Source organism: Strongylocentrotus purpuratus, unplaced genomic scaffold (assembly GCF_000002235.5).
Source record: "Strongylocentrotus purpuratus isolate Spur 01 unplaced genomic scaffold, Spur_5.0 spur5_scaffold_6, whole genome shotgun sequence".
Classification (NCBI taxonomy): domain Eukaryota; kingdom Metazoa; phylum Echinodermata; class Echinoidea; order Camarodonta; family Strongylocentrotidae; genus Strongylocentrotus; species Strongylocentrotus purpuratus.
Genome location: NW_022145612.1, coordinates 61,723,086 through 61,742,581, shown reverse-complemented (window position 1 = coordinate 61,742,581; position 19,496 = coordinate 61,723,086). Strand labels below are relative to the sequence as shown.

General features: G+C 37.4%; 1 protein-coding gene across 3 annotated transcripts in view; it reads right to left on the bottom strand.

Annotated features, from left to right (window-relative positions):
- The window catches only part of LOC575102 (PTB domain-containing engulfment adapter protein 1), a 36,442-nt gene extending 19,784 nt beyond the window's left edge, over nucleotides 1-16,658 (bottom strand). For 2 of the 3 annotated variants that reach the window (XM_003731290.3, XM_775518.5), the window contains exons 1-7: nucleotides 16,531-16,658; nucleotides 11,780-12,263; nucleotides 10,993-11,057; nucleotides 10,105-10,176; nucleotides 7,995-8,093; nucleotides 6,061-6,198; nucleotides 4,467-4,583 (exon numbers count right to left, since the gene is read on the bottom strand). In XM_003731290.3, the coding sequence (XP_003731338.1) occupies nucleotides 4,467-4,583; nucleotides 6,061-6,198; nucleotides 7,995-8,093; nucleotides 10,105-10,176; nucleotides 10,993-11,057; nucleotides 11,780-11,810 (522 nt within the window). In that variant the 5' untranslated portion in view covers nucleotides 11,811-12,263; nucleotides 16,531-16,658. Of the gene's footprint in view, nucleotides 1-4,466; nucleotides 4,584-6,060; nucleotides 6,199-7,994; nucleotides 8,094-10,104; nucleotides 10,177-10,992; nucleotides 11,058-11,779; nucleotides 12,264-16,350; nucleotides 16,501-16,530 lie in introns of those variants that run through there. The other variant, XM_011676688.2, reaches the window with a different exon arrangement.
- Between the last annotated feature and the right edge of the window lie 2,838 nt (nucleotides 16,659-19,496).

Sequence of the window (19,496 nt, the reverse complement as noted above, 5' to 3'; positions counted from 1 at the left end):
GATAGCATCTGAGTGCATCTAAGAACCTAAGAGCCCTTAAGCAAGCCCTGGATTACAGCAACAAAGGACTTGGTTCTTTGTATTTATAAGTTCATACTCTTTCTGCATTCCAATTTAACATGTTCGAATATATGTTTGTGGACCACCCTATATTATACACCATTAACCTTAGGTCCTTCACAATAAACCTATAACTTTTACATAATTGACCAGTACTCCACTTTATCTTTAAGTCTGAAACATACAAGTAAGTCCCATAGGGTTAGCCAATGAAAAGCTGATACAGAGATAGAGAAGACCAATAAGTGGGAGATACAGTATACATATGATCACCAAATTCCATTACACAATACATGATTCCTTGATGGGTTTGACCAGCAGACTAGCAGAGGCATTTTTAATATTTTCTATACTAAAAATAGTTTTGCTAAGTAATTGCTTCATAGATGAAAGTAAATTGCATCATTACTTTGTAACTCCTCCCCTCCCCAAAGCCCAGCCATTATCTCTCATTGTGGTGGGTGCACAGATCAGATAATAATTATACTAATCTAAATGTAATCATCATTATGTTTAACAAAATGGCAGGCCTCAAATTAAATCTAAATATTTGCTCTTAGCTAGTTTTCATGAGGCATTTTCCCCTCAAATAAGATTGCTATTATGTCGAATTCAACCAAGTGAGGTGGAAAAAAGCAACAGTGTTTCACAGACTGCAAAATAATTCATGATATATTCTTTATCCTCTATGAAAGTGAGACAAACTGGGAAAGGAAAAGGAAATGTATGTTTGTTCTACTATGGATAATGATACATACAAACAAACAAGACAAAGTGGGACAGCAAGAGGAAATGTATGTTTGTTTCTACTATGGATCAATGAAAGGGTTTTTATTTTGTTTGGGGGGGGGGGGGGATCTAAAGGTCCTATGCTTAAAGGTTCTATTTAATATTCTGTTGTAAGTATTCAGTTCTAGGCGATCTGAAGTTTATAAGTTCAGCATAATTTACATATTAAATAATTTTCAACAAAGATCTTTTGATTTAGAGCGTTAAAAGAAGACAAAAGTTTTGATATTGTTGTTTACCAAATGAATTGCCAAAAGGAACTTTTAAAGTAACACTCAGCAAGCACAACTTGCCACAAATATCAACACATTTACAGGAGAGTGGAAAGTTTTTCTCATTTTTTCTTTTATGCCTTTCTACTCAAATACCTGTCTCACTTCAGATTTATTTTTTCCATAAATTTTATTTAAAACGTTAAATATAACTTTTAAGCATGATTGGTTCGTTGGACTGTGACTAAAATCAAGAGGTGAATATAAGCTATATAGACTGATATGCATGAAAGCTCTACACTACATACATGTATCTTTTCATCTCTACTGTAAAATGAGTATTAGTAACCAATAACAGATGTGTACTCACCATATATAATTGTTAGTCTGATAGAATAGAAATAAATGCAGAAAGCAATGAATTTAGAATTTAGAAGTTGATTAGTAGCTCAGATGTAATCAGAAATGAAAGAGAAGCTAGTTCAATATTGTAAGAAAAGGTCAAATCAATAATTTAAGCCCATTAAGGAAAGCTCCTTCAGGAATACTGATATGTGAGATTCAGGTTGTGATATAGTATTTTTTTTTAGATAGTAACAAATTGAAATCAAGTATGTTTTCAAAACATACAAAGGAATTTCTTCAATAGTGCTATGAGCACTTTTTTGGTTCAATACTGAAAATTTCAAGACAACCTGATCTCCTTTCAGGAACAGAAAGTTATTAGGATTAAGAAATAAGACAGGTTAAGTTCCAACTGTAGATGCACTAAAAATCAGTGTTCCTGTTCAAAAATACAAATGTCTACCCCTTTATCTTTGTCACTAAAGAATGAATGTACCAGTACATGATTCTTTTTTTAAAGAATTTGGCTCACTTCAAAGGGAGTAATCCTGTATTTGTCATTTGGTTCACATGATATTAAAGGCACTTAAATCATAACTTAGAAGCACACAACTGAACATTTCTTGAGTAGTTTTTTTTCCAAAAGATGTACACAATTTGTCATTATGCATTTCTCTGGCAAAACAAAAGGGCTCTCAAATGTTATTGTCACAAAATGTTTATGAAGAATTAATATAGATAGGATGAATTTTGCAACCATGCAAAATTAAAATATCTTGGTAATAGACGGATATCAAAGATGGGGAGATATATTACCACTAAATGATCCATGTTAAGTTGTGAGGAAAAAGTAATAAATGCAGCATGCTGTTACAGAATTTCACCCATTTAAGAAATGAATATTAAAAGAAAATATATAGTATGTTGTGGAAAAACAAATTGCCAACCAGTTCATAATCTCGTTATTCTCGTAATTTTGTCCAGTTGTGATCACATACTTCTTGGATAAACAAATGAACATACAGTATCAAAAAGTAAAACTTGCTTAGTATAAAAAATATCTTTCACTGTCTATTAAATAAAGAACAGTATTTTGATATTTGGAGATTTGTAAAAAAAAAAAAAAAAAAAGAGAGAGAAAAAAAATCAAGGTTTCTATCTCTTTAAAGGTAATACAAAGTTTTGGGAAATTTTGAAAATTGGGTGGATAGTAATTCTTTACAATTTTGATGTATTTGAAATTTTGAATGCCCCTGTGATGTATTCTATGCACTAGAAAATTTAGCCCCTAAAACACTTCTGCTTTAGAGAAAAATTGAACCTAAAAATTTACAGGTGCTCCCAGTATATTTTGATAAGTTTCAAATAGCGCCTACGGCCGTACATTGGTAGCTGCGACCATGAAAATCTCTAGATATGTAGTTGTGATATATAATTTCCAAACGGGAATAGCTAATTGGTCGATTTTAGTCAAGAAACATTGTTTTATAGCTAATAATATCTTGACCTTGAGAGGGAGCTATACAAAATATTATTATTTACAATTTCATGAATTTAGACCCGATTTCAACCGCGACAACGATTATTGAATATTGTATGATCGAATATGCTTCCAATATGTTCATTTGAACCGAATTCATGACCCCATACCCAAACTTTGTATTACCTTTAAGCCAGTGTTACAGGTATGTATAGTCATAGCTTTTATTCAGCATAAATGTATAGCGCGATATATACATCATTATTACCCGTATCAGACATCTGAGCTGGTCATTTACAAAACCGTATTGCCCTAGTTTCCACTAGCAGTGGGAACGGAGGGGTATATTCTTTGTATTTTCCTTGGTCTCCCTGCGCGTATTGACTTTGCGTGTAGAGACGAGTGAAAATATACCTTGGTATTTTCCACGGTCTCGCATCCGGGCATCTTGTATTGACTGCGCCATATTTTGTCATTTTCATTGGGCATCTATTATGCGTACGAGAACCTGCGCACTTTGCGCGCACTCTATTGTGACGTAATAATCACACCAAATGCACACTGTTTGCAGTGTATAGAAAATTTCGTCAAGCACTGGATGCACAGTGCTGGTTTGACAAAGTTTGTTCAGTTCTTTGAGATTGTCATTGTGGATTTCTGAATTTGCTCTAGATGTCTGATTTGGATAACAATAAAAATATTGACTGGCTTTACTTTCGGGGGATATCAGAAATATTTACCGCGCTAAGACCATATTGCCCTCGTCTTTCGACTCGGGGCAATATGATCTGAGCTTGGTCAATATTTCTGATATACCCCTCAAGGCCAGTCAATATTATATAAATATTCATCCTACATGTACTTATTGCATACATGTTTATCCATACTGATATCATTAATTCATGAGTCAGCACACAAATATATAAATAATTCAGCTAAAATGATTTTTAGCCATTCTTTGGTTAGGAGACCAGCACCTATGAATACTATGAAGTAAAACAAACATTTGAGTAATACTGTGAGAAATAATGTCCATGAATTTATAATTTAGTGGATTGAACGTCATTAGGTCTATATGGGTCATTAGGGTGGTCATGAGCATCCTCTACGGGTTTAGAAGAGGTATCTTTGGGTTGCTCTGGTTTGGATTGGTCGGGAGGAGATGAGATGGTGGTAGGAGGGGTGTCAGGAGTGGGATTAGTCATGGGATTAGAGTTGGGAGCCAATGGTGCACCTTGAGGAGGAGAAGGAGAAGGAGGAGGAGGGGGTGTGGGTGGAGGAGGGGGTGTGGGCGGGGCAGGGTGCAGAGTAGGGGGTTGGTTCTCTATAAAAGCAGCAGGAGGGGGAGGAAGCGATGCTTCTTCAGATGGGAGGGGTGTGACTGAAATGACAGGAGTTGCTTGAGGTGACCTAGGAAACTTGGGAGACACACCCTGTCTGGATGTAGGAGGGGTGGCTGCCCGAGGAGGCGTGCCAATCCCAGGGGGCGTAGCCCCTCGACTCGGGGGAGAATCGGCCCTAAATGTGCCATGGGAGTACATGCGACCCATCCGGGGGGAGTGGGATGGGCTTGGGCTCACCCTTTTACGCAGAGTCTCATTCTGCTGCTGCTGCTCTTGCGTCTTGTTGGCGTTCGATAGAAACTTCTGATAAGCAAGGTCAAAGGCTTGGCCGACTGTCAGTGTGATTTCCTCTGCCTGTCAACAAATACATAAACAAGTGCGAAGCACAAATGTTCATTCATAAGACACACTGTCACACTCACAGATAAGGAAATATGAAATTTTGAAACTCACAAACATTTCTTGCTGTGAAAATTGGAATGACTAACAATAATATTCATGTTTTGGGTCTAACAGCATATGGTGTCAACAATTTACATGTAGGATAAATCCTAGAGTTTCTCTCCAAATACTGCTTCATTTCAAGTTTCAGCACTCAAGATTAATATTACCACATCAAATCACTTTTATTGAATTCTGTGATGGGCCAGTCATTACCGGTATACAGGAAAGATTGCCTCCCAAATTATTTGTTGGATTCCCCTTCATAGTTCATGTATCAGTAAAAAACTAGATGGAATTTTGACTGCGCGCAGTCGAAAATACTGCCTCCGCCATAGAGCAATTTAAACAAGTTTGGAGTTTAAATCTCCAGTGGTTCTTGAGATATCATGATAACAATCTCAATGTATGGAATTTCATAAGTTGACCTCTGTGACCCTTGACCTTTGACCTACGTGCTCCAAAATCTAATCAGATTGTCTTCCTATGGTGATACACACTATCATTAAGTTTGAAGTTTAAATCTCCAGTGGTTCTTGAGATATTATATGGTGATACATACTATCATTAAGTTTGAAGTGAAAATTCTCCAGTGGTTCTTGAGATATCGCGATAACGATCTCAATGTATGGAATTTCATAAGTTGACCTCTGTGACCCTTGACCTTTGACCTACGTGCTCCAAAATCTAATCAGATTGTCTTCCTATGGTGATACACACTATCATTAAGTTTGAAGTTTAAATCTCCAGTGGTTCTTGAGATATTATGATAACAATCTCAATGTATGGAATTTCATAAGTTGACCTCTATGACCCTTGACCTTTGACCTACGTGCTCCAAAATGTAATCAGATTGTTTTCCTATAGTGATACACACTATCACTAAGTTTGAAGTTTAAATCTCCAGTGGTTCTTGAGATATCATGATAACAATCTCAATGTATGGAATTTCATAAGTTGACCTCTGTGACCCTTGACCTTTGACATACGTGCTCCAAAATCTAATCAGATCGTCTTCCTATGGTGATACATACTATCCTTAAGTTTGAAGTTTAAATCTCAAATGGTTCTTGAGATATCGCGCTAACAAACTCAATACAAGGAATTTCATAAGTTGACCTCTGTGACCTGTGACCTTTGACCTACGTACTCCAAAATCTAATCAGATCGTCTTCCTATGGTGATAAATACTATTCCCGAGTCTTAAGTTTAAATCTTAAATGGTTCTTGAGATATTGTGATAACGGTCAAACGGGACGGACGTACGGACGGACAACCCGAAAACATGATGCCTCCGGCACCACCTTCGGTGGCGGAGGCATAAAAAAAGCTCTGAAAATACACTGTTTAATAGAATGTAAACGTGCAGATGGGTTATATTAGAGCTTACATTTTTGTCACTTTCCATGACATGGCAAATGTTTTTGTTTTCCTTGGCATCTTTGGCGATGAAGGCACATATCTTCTTGTCGGACTTGTCGTCAGCGCAGTAGGAAATGTGATGCAACGGATAGGTGAACTGCTTCTCCTGTAAAGGTAATCGGCAGAGTAATGGCTCGTTCAGATGTGAAGCGGTAAACTGTTATTTGAACGTGTAAATGAAAGGCAACTACGCACAAATGAAAAAGTCCTGCACAAATTCACTGAGCTCTGTGTTTTAACATACCGATGCTGCGGTTTTTTGCCCCGCCATATCTGAACGAGGCCTTACATGTAGATTTAATGTAGAAGGGAGGGACATTAATAATAATAATAATAATAGGTATTTCTATAGCGCCATCTATCTAGATAATTCTATTCCGAGGCGCATTTATTATTACCCCGGCTTTAGCCTAGCTGCCGTTTATACAGCGCTCCAGCATTTCAAGGAATTAATTCCTGCCAGGTACCCATTTACATCACCTGGGTTGAGTGTGGCAAATGTAGATCAATCTTTGAAGGGTAATTTGAATACCATGTTAAGATATCATTGGCTAAATAGGGTATCTGAATTTAAAGTAATGCTTGCATTTCCATAATTTTATTAAATGAATCCGTTCCACTGGCTGCCTGCCCTAACAACAAACAAAGAAGACAAAAGACTTCATGCATGGCTGATAGTCAACGAAACAGAGTTAAGGCTTTTGTCAACTATCTTTGTTGCTACGGCAGGCAGCCAGTGAAAATGAATTTGTTTAATAAAATTATGGAAATGCAAGCATTATTTTAAACTTACAGAACTTTGTTATTCCTGGCTTACTTTTCCTGATTGAGGTGTCAGATGAAAGAGGCAGAAAAAGAACTTTCTAGAAATGTGATTTTCTCTTTGAAATTCAGATACCGTTCGCAAAACGACTTTTTGGTACCCTTACTTTAAATTGTTTTTAATCACTCATCCATGAAATACACTGTATGCATCATATGAGTTGAATCAAATGAAACAGGAGGATCTAAGCTTTACAAATATGTGTCATTTATTAATTATAGTTGTGATTAAGTTATGATAAAACACTGATAATAATCGGTTTCATTTTTTCTGGGACGCAGCACTGCATATGCTCAAAATTCATTTTTTTTAAGTAAAAAATTATTGACTGGAATAAAGAGATATTCAAGTACACATGTAGGCGATATATACATGTAGCTTACATACATGTACAAACAGAGGTAGAAAGAATTACAAACAACAGATTTACATACATGCCATGCGTATTCATAGATGAAAATTGACATGTACCTGTACGAACACACACATACACTGTACATAGACATAGCAAGGAAAAGACCTTGGTGATAATGACAACAGGATATTAAACAAAGTTCACCTTTCTGAAGGAAAGGTCAAATCAACTATTCAGACACACTACTTCCTCTTTGCAATATCCCACGTTTGATGTGTGAGAGCATGGACCTACAGTACTAAGTAGTATAGGTCCATGGTGAGAGGATGAGTTTGGGGACGGGTATATAGTGAGAAAGAGAGAAAGGTAGAGGGAAAGATAGAGAGGGAAACAGAGACATAGATATATAGAGAGAGAGAGAGGGGTAGAGAGAGAGAGAGAGAGAGAGAGAGAAATAAAGAAGACAAAGATATATTAAAGAAAACAAAGATAAAAGAGAGGGAGTGAGAGGTAGAGAGAAGGGGAGAGAAAGTAAAATCTAAAAGCACTAAAAGTAAACACATTGATATCCTAACAATTTTCTTTTAAGAAAAAATAGAATGGTTCTGAAATACAAATTTTGACCCAATAATATTCCTGAAGATAAAGTAAACATTTAGTTATATTTTTTATGTCCTTTTCAGCCATTCCTGTTTGAATTGAATAGCGTCATGTGATTTCTTACCTTTGTTTGTCTATCTTGGATTGTGACGCCATCTACAGATATAGTGAGCTCCATCTTGGGAGGTTTAGTGCCTTCTGATCTCTTCACTTGCTTATTGAACTGAAAGCAAGAGGAAATGTTAAAGTACAGGTATGTAACTGACAACTTGTAGCATGCACTGAAGGAAAGAACTGCTCCTACAGTGTACATGTACTTTCATGTATAACATAGCTTATTGTTTGTTTGTTTGTTTGTTTTGTTTTATTTCCACTTTTTCATATCAATACAAAGAAACATACAAATAAATATGATGAATAACATGTAAGTTTGACAAAATTTGTTTCTAGTTAAAATAAAAGTTTCATACAAAAGGAAAAAAGCAGGAGACCACATGTCGTAAGCGTAAATGCTTGTGCACAACATCCTCTAGAAGAATTATTACAACATATATTAATACTAATAGCACTTAATAGCACTTCTAAACTACTACTACATGTAGTATGCCCTATGGTGCTAAAAACATTCAATGACATGTACTTTATAACAGGTCCCTATTTACTACAATTGGGTTGAGAGTGGCAAGAGATTAAGTGCATGTATGTAATGTGTGTAATCATGTACATGTACATGATTACATGTAGAAGAAAGTAATGAGTTCTACTTAGAGTTCAAGAAGATTACACAGCTGGTTACTTATTGTTCTCAGAGGAACTATCAGTACAAATTGAAAACATCAATGAGGTCTGGTGATGCACTGCTTCTCAACGTTGTATTAGTATTATCAATAGGGGCAGACATTTGGATAATATCCATTGTAGCAATTCATTCTATACATTTCATTTCCTCCTTCATTCACGCAAGTACATGTACATTGTATGTAAGTGTAAGATGAACAAATAGACAAAATATAGTACCACAACAACAATAGCACTTGCGTTTAACACTGAACGACTATCAATTATTCAATTATACCCTGAAACTTCAGACTCCAGTTAGAATCTACATGGCAATGAAACAAGATTTTTACTAACACACAGATTCTTGTTCCTATCAAACAGTCAACATGATTTACAATCAAATAATGTCCTTACACATTTCCTCATTCAAATTCCTGCTATTAGGTAGATATCCTTCCATTCCATAGACTTTTTAAAGACTTTTATCTGCTTAAGAACTGTTTGCCTCATTTCAATATGTCCTTTGTGCTTTCGGCCCACTTCCTTTGTATTTCTCTGGCATCCGTGGAACACTTAATCTTTAAGAGACCTTCCCTCCCAATAAACTAAACTGGGGAGATTTCATCTATTTTGTTAAACTTCTTTGTACAGGAATTTATTACAAATGGAGAAGAAAAACAAGAATTCAGCCAATAATGCAAAGTCACTCATGGGCCTAAACGTGTGTACATTGTAGATGTGGTATAGTATTGAACATTCACTGCAGCACTAGGGTAAAAGGTACAATAACCGTTGTAGGCATTATTTTCAAACACCCTTGTAGAACAACTGCTAGATAGTACACTTAAAGTTGCTCATGCGTGGGTATACTAGTGTCCCTTTATGCATACGTCTGTACAGGAGCGTTATATACCCATTGGCTCAGTGTTTGCCAAGTTGCCAACTTCACAAACGACTATACCCACGCATGAACATCTGTAACATGTAAAGCAGGACTTCATAAAAATTTCAAAAGTGAAATTTCAACCCTATAAAATTTTGTTTGAACTTCCATCAATTTATTCAGTATTATTCTCTAATCTTTCTGTTTTCTTTCAAAGTGACTTTGATATCAATGTTAATAAAGTAATAGGCACACAGGACAACATTGTACATGTACATGGATTGGAGTGTCATAAAAGATCTAAATAGAACGTAGTACATGTACATCAGAAAAATGTGTGTACTGTCAATATGAGTACCGTACATCAATAATATTTAAAGTACCCAAACCTGCTAACCTATTATGCTAAAAAAATCTAAAATCTACAAGGACAAATAGAGAAGTTGTTACTCACTTTTAAACAGATATTTTCAGACAATGACGGAAACAACACTGGTTTGAAGGCAAAATTAAACTTTAAGAACCATTCCTAGCTCCAGGATAGAAATGGTTGGTAGAGCTCTATATTTACCTTTAATTTAGTCACTGCTTCCTTCACAATATCAGCTCCCTTAGGGGCTGATACCTCGACCAGTCCAAGATACTGTCAGAGAAGATATTCAAAACAGAGGAAAACACAAATTACTGTACATGTATAACAATTATCCCTTCCAAAAAGTATGGGCTACAGAATGAATTGATCTGTATAAAAAAGAAATTTAATTTATTTTACTTTATCTAAAGAAAATCAAAATTCACAGTATTGTAAAATATAAAAAATAAATTACATTAGAATGTTCATATAACATACACTTGTAATAGTTCAGTCGTCACATCAATGAACCCAATACAAGATCAACTACAGACCAAACAAAAAAACTGCATTACCCCCAATGGCCAATAATCAGTCAGTTTGGAGTTGATTTGGTGGTGTGACTGACGACAAACATAATTACTTTTACTTTGGAAGATACAGACATAACCAGAGTTACAAACCAAGTTCACGGTTATATGATAGCGATGTATTTTAAAAAAAATAGTTTATCTCTTTATTTCACTTATTTACAATGCACTTAATGTATATTTACATAGTACAAGTACACATATTACAATTACATCCATTTCCACAAAAAGAGGTTTGTTATGATAAGGATTAAAAAAAAAAAGTTACCAGCATGTTTTCTCACTGTTTCTAATTGATAAGGCCTAAATCTGCTTGTTGAACATTTAGGCATGAAAAGATAACACTTATACCGGTAGTTTAATACTTTTCCTTTTATGATTAAAAACTAAAGTTATCAGACATTTCTAACTTATTGCCTAAATACAGAATCGAGTACACCTAAACTTAACTAGAGAACAAAAAAAGGCAACCATAACCCTTATTTTAATTTATACACATTCACACCTACATACTTACTTTGACATTATAGACAACATGACCTGCTGACAAGGCTGCTGCAGAGTGCACCCAAGACTTTGTTCCTACAAAATGAAAGAACAAACCATAGTACACAACATACGATTTAAAGGAAAAGGAAATGAAATAACTTAATAAACAAATATCAAATTCCTATTGTAGTATACCCTACTAGTAGTGACAATAGATGTATTGTTAAACATATTTTCTGATGGAATACAGAAAACAATCTAGATGATAATGATGTCTGCTGAGAGCCAGAACTCTACTACCGGTAGGTGATCTACCAAGGAGTATGAGTTGCCCATTATTTAGTTGAAATCTTCATTTAGGATCAAATCATGCCCCCCCTCCTAAATATCCAATCAATAAACAAAGAGTAGGCCTACTCTGCACAATCATTGCAAGAATTCCTTCAGAATAAAAATGTCTTAATTTCAATTAGTGAATATATATGTGTAATTTAAAATCAGTACATGTTCGTATACCCGGTAATTACTTTTAAGACTGATGTTCTTTTTCAATATTTTCTGATACACACTTATTTAAAAGAAAGAGAGAGAGAGAGAGAGAGAGAGAGAGTGGGGGGGGGGGGGAGGGGGCAGAGATAAACTGAGTAAAAACAAATACAATATAGAAACAGGAAGAGAAAATGGATCATGTGACTTTAAATCTCAGTCAAAAAAGTTAAGGAATGTGAGGGACACACAGGCGGTAGGTAAGAAAGATAAGCAGAACTATAGGGAACTAAGGAGCATGAAAAATATTTGAACAAATTCAAACATACCACTTTTCACGTTATTCCACTTGGCACTCATTGTGAAGGCATAGGATTCTCTCTTCAGAACGTCCAATCAAACACAACCTTTGTGATTTCAGTTTTCAAATATGTCCAACTAAATCCAAATCCTCTAATATTTTCCCACCTCTGTACAGGGTCAGAGTCGGACATGTACTTTTACATCAAATCAGAACAGCTCCATCAGAGGTACATGTCAATTGTAGAGCTGTTTGCAATTATTCCAGCCTCCCTCAGGTAAAGTATTTCTGTTCTGAACCTCTGACAATTACTGTGAAGTACTGGTCACAGACAATGGGTGAAAGTGGATTTAGAGGGCCTCCAGCTGGCACTTCCTTTTGACAAGATCCAGTCCAAATATTGTTGTGTGAGCAGACAGTCACCCTATGCTCTCATCAAACTTGATAATCCAAGTGAAGCTGACTCTTCAGAAAGTCCTGCTCAATGAAGGCCTGTGAGTCTTCCAATAAGGCTGGAATTGAAGAAAACAAACTAAAATAAAATCTACTGTACCAAAGTATATGAGTCCACTCCACCATATCTTTGAATAAGAGTGGAAACAAAATGCTAATCTTGAGCTCTGGTATGGGAATTGGTTTTATGAGAAAATTGCTATGATTTATTCAGGATTGTTTATCCTGCAGTAGATTGTTTGAACCAGTGAAATAAAAACATACGCACAAAAACATACTGGGCATCATCTACGATAAAAAACGTGACTTCCAATTTCACTAGTGACCTGTGTTAAGCACATGGTGCACGGTGTCAGGCCTACTTACCCCAATTTTCTTAATAAAAACTAGTATTTACGCTCTCCATAGGAAACTACAGTTTATCACAGCGTGTAAAAAAAATTATCATACAATAACAACTATAATAACTATATTTCATCGGCAAAGGTAAATACACGATGTTTGAAAGTGATAGAGAAAAGAAAAGGGTTTAAATTAAGTTAGTTCACGGAAGAGGTATGTTTTCAAGAGTTTCTTAGATTGGTCTGTTGAATTTGCTGCTTTAATAAAAGAGCTGGAGGATATTATTGCTCCCTTCTCTGGATGCAGTTACAGTATATGTGCGATCGCCTGCTTTGCTATGGGTCCTAGGAATGGTAAGCAGAAATGGGTCTCGGCTAGAGCGAAGATTAGGGAGAGATGAAAGATCTTTAATGTTGGCGATTCCTTATCTTTCTATGCTCATTATTCAGCCACTTTACATTTTCTACCAAAGTTGTTTACTTGGCACATGTCATTTTTTATTTGTAACTTGAACATTCAGTGTTAGTTTGGTTAGATTCTGTGCAGTGGCGTACCTGGGGTACTCCGTCAGGGGGGGCAAGCGACCGAAACAAACAAAAAAGGCGATGCTAATTTTCACTTCTGGCGAGCGAGCGAGCAAAAAAAAATCTTTAAGTAACGTTTGGTATATAAACTGGTATTGTTGCAAGTTGGGGGTGGGAAAATTCACTTGTTAGCGACGTTAATTTCATTTTTTTGCAAACTAGTGTAGCGAGCAAGAAAAAAATCACTTCTTTTTTAATAATTGCCACTTAAACTTGGTTCAATTGTCCCATGCAGGGCGCGGGAACAATATTGTGTTTAGGGTGATTTTATACCTATTTTAGCTAGCGAGCGAAAATACATCTTTCTCTCAATGAATTGCTATATAAAATTTGTTTCATTGTTGCAGGTAGGGGGCGGGCACAATCGTGTTTAAGGCAATGTCAATCCCATTTTGGCGGGCAGGCAACCCCCTACATTTCTCTTTTTAATGATATTGTAGCAGGTTAGTGGTGGGCACATAATTCCACGAGCTAGCGAGCGAAAAAAAAAATCACTTTTCTTTTATAGGGAAAATATGGTACATAAAACTTGGGTTTATTGTTCCATGTCAGGGACGTGATTATTAAAAGCGGTGTTAATTCTATTTTGGCGAGCGAGCAAAAAAAAATCACTTCTCTTTATAGGGAAAATATGGTATATAAACTTGGTTTAATTGTTCCATGTCAGGGACGTGATTATTAAAAGCGGTGTTATTTCTATTTTGGCGAGCGAGCGTAGCGAGCGAGCAAAATTTTTGTAATGATAATTGGTTCATAAATTTCAGATTTTTTTGTTGCAGGGCAGGGCTTACACAATCATGTCTAAGGTGATGTTAATTCCGTTTTGGCGAGCACGAGCACACCAAAACTTCTTTGAATAACGTTTCGTACATAATTATTAACTGGTTGTTGCAGGTTGGGGCGGGCACGTTAGCGGTGTCAATTCCATTTTGGCGAGCGAGCATAGCAAGCAAGTAAAAAAAATAAATTCTCTTTTAATAGAAATTAATAAATAAACTTGTTTTTATTGGTGCAGGTCAGGACGCAATCGCGTTTAACGCGATTCAATTCCTTTTTGGCGAGAGGGCGAAAAAACTCTTCCATTTTTAATGATATTGTTGCAGGTTAAGGGTGGGCACAATTGTTTCCAAAGCAATGTCTATTCATTTTATTCGCGAGCGAGTGTAGCGAGCGAGAAAAATGAATTAGTCTCTTAGTTTAGTAACATTTGGTACATATATTGTGTGTTATTGTTGCCATGGTTGCAGGTCGGGGCCCGTCGGGGCAGGCACAATTGTATTCTACGCAATACTAATCCTTTTCTTTTTTCAGGGGGACGAGGAAGTGAAAACATTTAATACAAAATAGGCTAGCAAGCAGTTCGCGCCAGCGAAGAGTTTCAAATTTGTTATATCACTTATATTTTCCTATTTTCATTTGTTTTAATTTTTCAGGGCCGTATGCGGAATATTTTTCTGATGGGGGAAGGGGGAAAGATGCGTTAAAAGTTTTCGAAGAATCTCAAAAGCAAAAGGAGTGAAGGGAGTTCGAGCGACCGAACTGGTCATGAGGGTACTTTTGCATTTTCAAAAGTAGAATTGAAGGATTTGATATAGGCCTACACTACATTTTCAGGAAAAAAACTGTACGATTTCAAAATATCTGGGGTCAACTGCCCCCCCCCCCCTGGTGCTTACGGCCATGTTCTTTATTTTTTTCCCCATTTTTATTCCTTTCCTTTTCTTTTCCCTTTTCTTCCTTTTTTCTTTCCTTTTTTTCCTTTTTTCTCTTTCTTTCCTTTTTTCTTTCCTTTTCCTTTTTTCTTTTTCTTTCCTTTCCCTTTCTTTTCTTTTCTTTCCCCTTTTTCTTTTTTTTCCCCTGGAGCCCGTCAGGGGGGGCACTCTGCCCCCCCTGCCCCCCCCCCCATAGGTACGCCAGTGATTCTGTGAGAATTTATTTACTATATAGATCTACTGGTTGCTTAAACCCCGTCTAAATGGAAAATAAAGTCGCGGTGTCGTCCGGACGTTGTCCTGATGACATTTACCCCCTTCCTATTAAGACACGTCAATCGGGGTAACGTCCGGACAATATCGAGGTAAATGTAACCCTAGTGGGGCCAGGGTAATATCGCGGTAACTTCCGGACGTTGTCCGGATGACATCCTGATAAACAGCCTGTTAAGACGCGCGCGGAACTCTATCCGGGTAGATGACGTCATCGACGTGAAAAAATGTATACATGTACACAGCGCGCGCCAGCTGATCGCGATGAGGGCTCTGGTGCGGTTGTTATGGTAACCTACCCGGGGTGAGGTTTTTGCAGATGGCTGGTTAAGACGGTGTCATGGAGCCAGGCAAAAGCTCACCCCGTGTTTTACGATCAGACCCCCCACTGTTTCTCATCCACATGTTGCTTGGATGAGATCGAAAATGTTCCATTAAGATGGGGCTTTACTTACAAGCAATTATGCTTTCTTAGCAGTCAGGTAAAAAAAAAAAACACCAGTAGGCTCTAGACTTGACTATTAAAAAGTAGATTCTAGGCCTAGTATATTTACCAAAACTCACTCCAGCAAAGCATAGAGAGTCAATGCTAATGCGCCTCTAGCACTGCATGCTTGCTGTGAGGGAGGTATCATTAGACCTGTACATAAATACACACCACACAAACTTGCATAGACTGTACACGATCATGTCGATGCAGCTGTTAGCAAAGTTTGGCACTAGACAATATGAATTTTTAAAATATTCTTTTTAACATCAGTAAGTTAACAAAAATGTATTTTACTGCTATTTATAGGTGTCATCAATTGTCACTAAACTTAAAGTACCGATTTTTAGTGAAATTAGTTGAGTTTTGTACAGTGGTGTTTGAAATGTTCAAAAGCACAGCTTTTACTACACAGCCAGGATAGTGATGCTCCTACGTGTGCCAAAACTCAGGTTTCATAATCAAAGGAATAGACCCTATTTTGTATAAAGAAAAAGATTGCCAATTTATCATATTTAAATGTCTGTGAGACATACATGTGGTACATACTATATCAACATGGACGTGACAGCTAAATTAAATGTAAAGTGCAGATCTAGAGAAGCAGCACATGGAAAGTCAAAACAAACGAATTTCTTTGGCAACATTAAATCATTGCGCCTGCGCCAGTCCACTTTCAATTTGCCCCTGAATGTGGGCCATCTTCGACGGCGATGAGCATGATAAGAAAGACAACGTTTATACGGACCTCGTAGATCTAGACTCTACTTCCGTAATTCGTAAATGTCATGGCAGTTTCACCAGGGATTTGAACTCCCTGCCCCTAGTTTCACCGTCCCAGTCACCCATGACTCCTTTCACTCTCATAATAAAAAGGGCGGCATTATCATGACATGTCACATTCGGCAATTAATGAATGAATATTTACCATCAGCTACAATTTGAAGTCCAGCTCTGGATCTGGAACGTTACATTATCGTCATGCTTGAACGCGTATATACGTAATACGTTTGTATTGTTTGCGGAGCGGTACTATACTGTGGTGGTAAAGAATCGAGATGGCGGCACCGTTCGTGGGGCCGGGTGGGGAATCAATTCAAGAGTGCGTGGGAAGGGAATATATCAAGGAGTGCGGATCGAGTTGACGAAATCCCGGGACGAAATGCGAGCCGGAAATCTGTATGTTCCGTTGGTTTCACGGTGATACCAACGGAATGCAGATTTTGTACAATAGTCTTGTTCATTTTGAAGGATATTACGCGAGGGAGCGTAGCGACCGAGCCAGAAGATTTTTGTATTTAATTGTATTAATTAGTCTAAAATTAACGCCGCATGCACTTTTGGGTCCTCCAGAGCCTAAAGGTGTGTTGCAATCTTAAAACAGTATTGCTATAGGCCTACATTTTTTTTGGCACTTTTAAACAAATTTTCCCGGAATCGCCGCAACTGATGTAATCAGAATAAACCAATTATATTCTCTCCGTCTAAAAGCGCAAATTCGAGATGCAAAATGATTGAAATTAAGTTTTTGCTTTTTCATCCAACTATAAGTCCTAATTTCTTCTTCAAACTTTCTTCCTGTTCACAGAAGTTTCTGTTTTCACATGACTAAATTTGTTACATATTGGATTGCCCTGCATGTAAAGTTAAGAGCGTTTGAAGCTTCACTATTTCTGTTTTAAAATTGTAGAGAGGGTTTATGATTTCCTTAATTTGAAGGGTAAAAAAGATGCCATATTCTAAACAGAGTTCAATAGTTTAACGTCATGCACACCCCCAGTCTTACTCGTTTTATTGCACTCGGAGAGATGATGAGCCATTCCCTATTTATACCTCCCGTTTTGAATTATGTCCAAATTTAAAAGAGTGGGGCTAGTAAAACTTGACCACTGGTCCTACTTTTACTGTCATGGGATGAAAGACTAGGTGTCCTCCCACAATTCCACTAAGGGATTCCCAGGAGCAATCTGTCGTTCTCGGGCAAGTACGTCATCAAATATTCACTATTTATACCTCCCTCCCGTTTTGAATTACGTCCAAATTTAAAAGAGTGGGGCTAGTAAAACTTGACCACTGGTCCCACTTTTACTGTCATGGGATGAAAGACTAGGTGTCCTCCCACAATTCTACTAAGGGATTCCCAGGAGCAAGCTGTCGTTTTTGGGCAAGTACGCCATTAAATATTCACTATTTATACCTCCCGTTTTGAATTACGTCCAAATTTAAAAGAGTGGGGCTAGTAAAACTTGACCACTGGTCCCACTTTTACTGTCATGGGATGAAAGACGGTGTCCTCCCACAATTCCACTAAGGGATTCCCAGGAGCAATCTGTCGTTCTCGGGCAAGTACGCCATCAAATATTACCTATTTATACCTCCCGTTTTGAATTACGTCCAAATTTAAAAAAGTGGGGCTAGTAAAACTTGACCACTGGTCCCACTTTTACTATCATGGGATGAAAGATTAGGTGTCCTCCCACAATTCCACTAAGGGATTCCCAGGAGCAATCTGTCGTTTTCGGGCAAGTACGCCATCAAATATTCACTATTTATACCTCCCGTTTTGAATTATGTCCAAATTTAAAAGAGTGGGGCTAGTAAAACTTGACCACTGGTCCCACTTTTACTGTCATGGGATGAAAGATTAGGTGTCCTCCCACAATTCCACTAAGGGATTCCCAGGAGCAATCTGTCGTTTTGGGGCAAGTACGCCATCAAATATTCACTATTTATACCTCCCGTTTTGAATTATGTCCAAATTTAAAAGAGTGGGGCTAGTAAAACTTGACCACTGGTCCCACTTTTACTGTCATGGGATGAAAGACTAGGTGTCCTCCCACAATTCCACTAAGGGATTCCCAGGAGAAATCTGTCGTTCTCGGGCAAGTACGCCATCAAATATTACCTATTTATACCTCCCGTTTTGAATTACGTCCAAATTTAAAAAAGTGGGGCTAGTAAAACTTGACCACTGGTCCCACTTTTACTATCATGGGATGAAAGATTAGGTGTCCTCCCACAATTCCACTAAGGGATTCCCAGGAGCAATCTGTCGTTTTCGGGCAAGTACGCCATCAAATATTCCCTATTTATACCTCCCGTTTTGAATTATGTCCAAATTTAAAAGAGTGGGGCTAGTAAAACTTGACCACTGGTCCCACTTTTACTATCATGGGATGAAAGATTAGGTGTCCTTCCACAATTTCACTAAGGGATTCCCAGGAGCAATCTGTCGTTTTGGGGCAAGTACGCCATCAAATATGCACTATTTATACCTCCCGTTTTGAATTATGTCCAAATTTAAAAGAGTGGGGCTAGTAAAACTTGACCACTGGTCCCACTTTTACTGTCATGGGATGAAAGACTAGGTGTCCTCCCACAATTCCACTAAGGGATTCCCAGGAGCAATCTGTCGTTCTCGGGCAAGTACGCCATCAAATATTACCTATTTATACCTCCCGTTTTGAATTACGTCCAAATTTAAAAAAGTGGGGCTTGTAAAACTTGACCACTGGTCCCACTTTTACTATCATGGGATGAAAGATTAGGTGTCCTCCCACAATTCCACTAAGGGATTCCCAGGAGCAATCTGTCGTTTTCGGGCAAGTACGCCATCAAATATTCCCTATTTATACCTCCCGTTTTGAATTATGTCCAAATTTAAAAGAGTGGGGCTAGTAAAACTTGACCACTGGTCCCACTTTTACTGTCATGGGATGAAAGACTAGGTGTCCTCCCACAAATCCACTAAGGGATTCCCAGGAGCAATCTGTCGTTCTCGGGCAAGTACGTCATCAAATATTCACTATTTATACCTCCCGTTTTGAATTACGTCCAAATTTAAAAGAGTGGGGCTAGTAAAACTTGACCACTGGTCCCACTTTTACTATCATG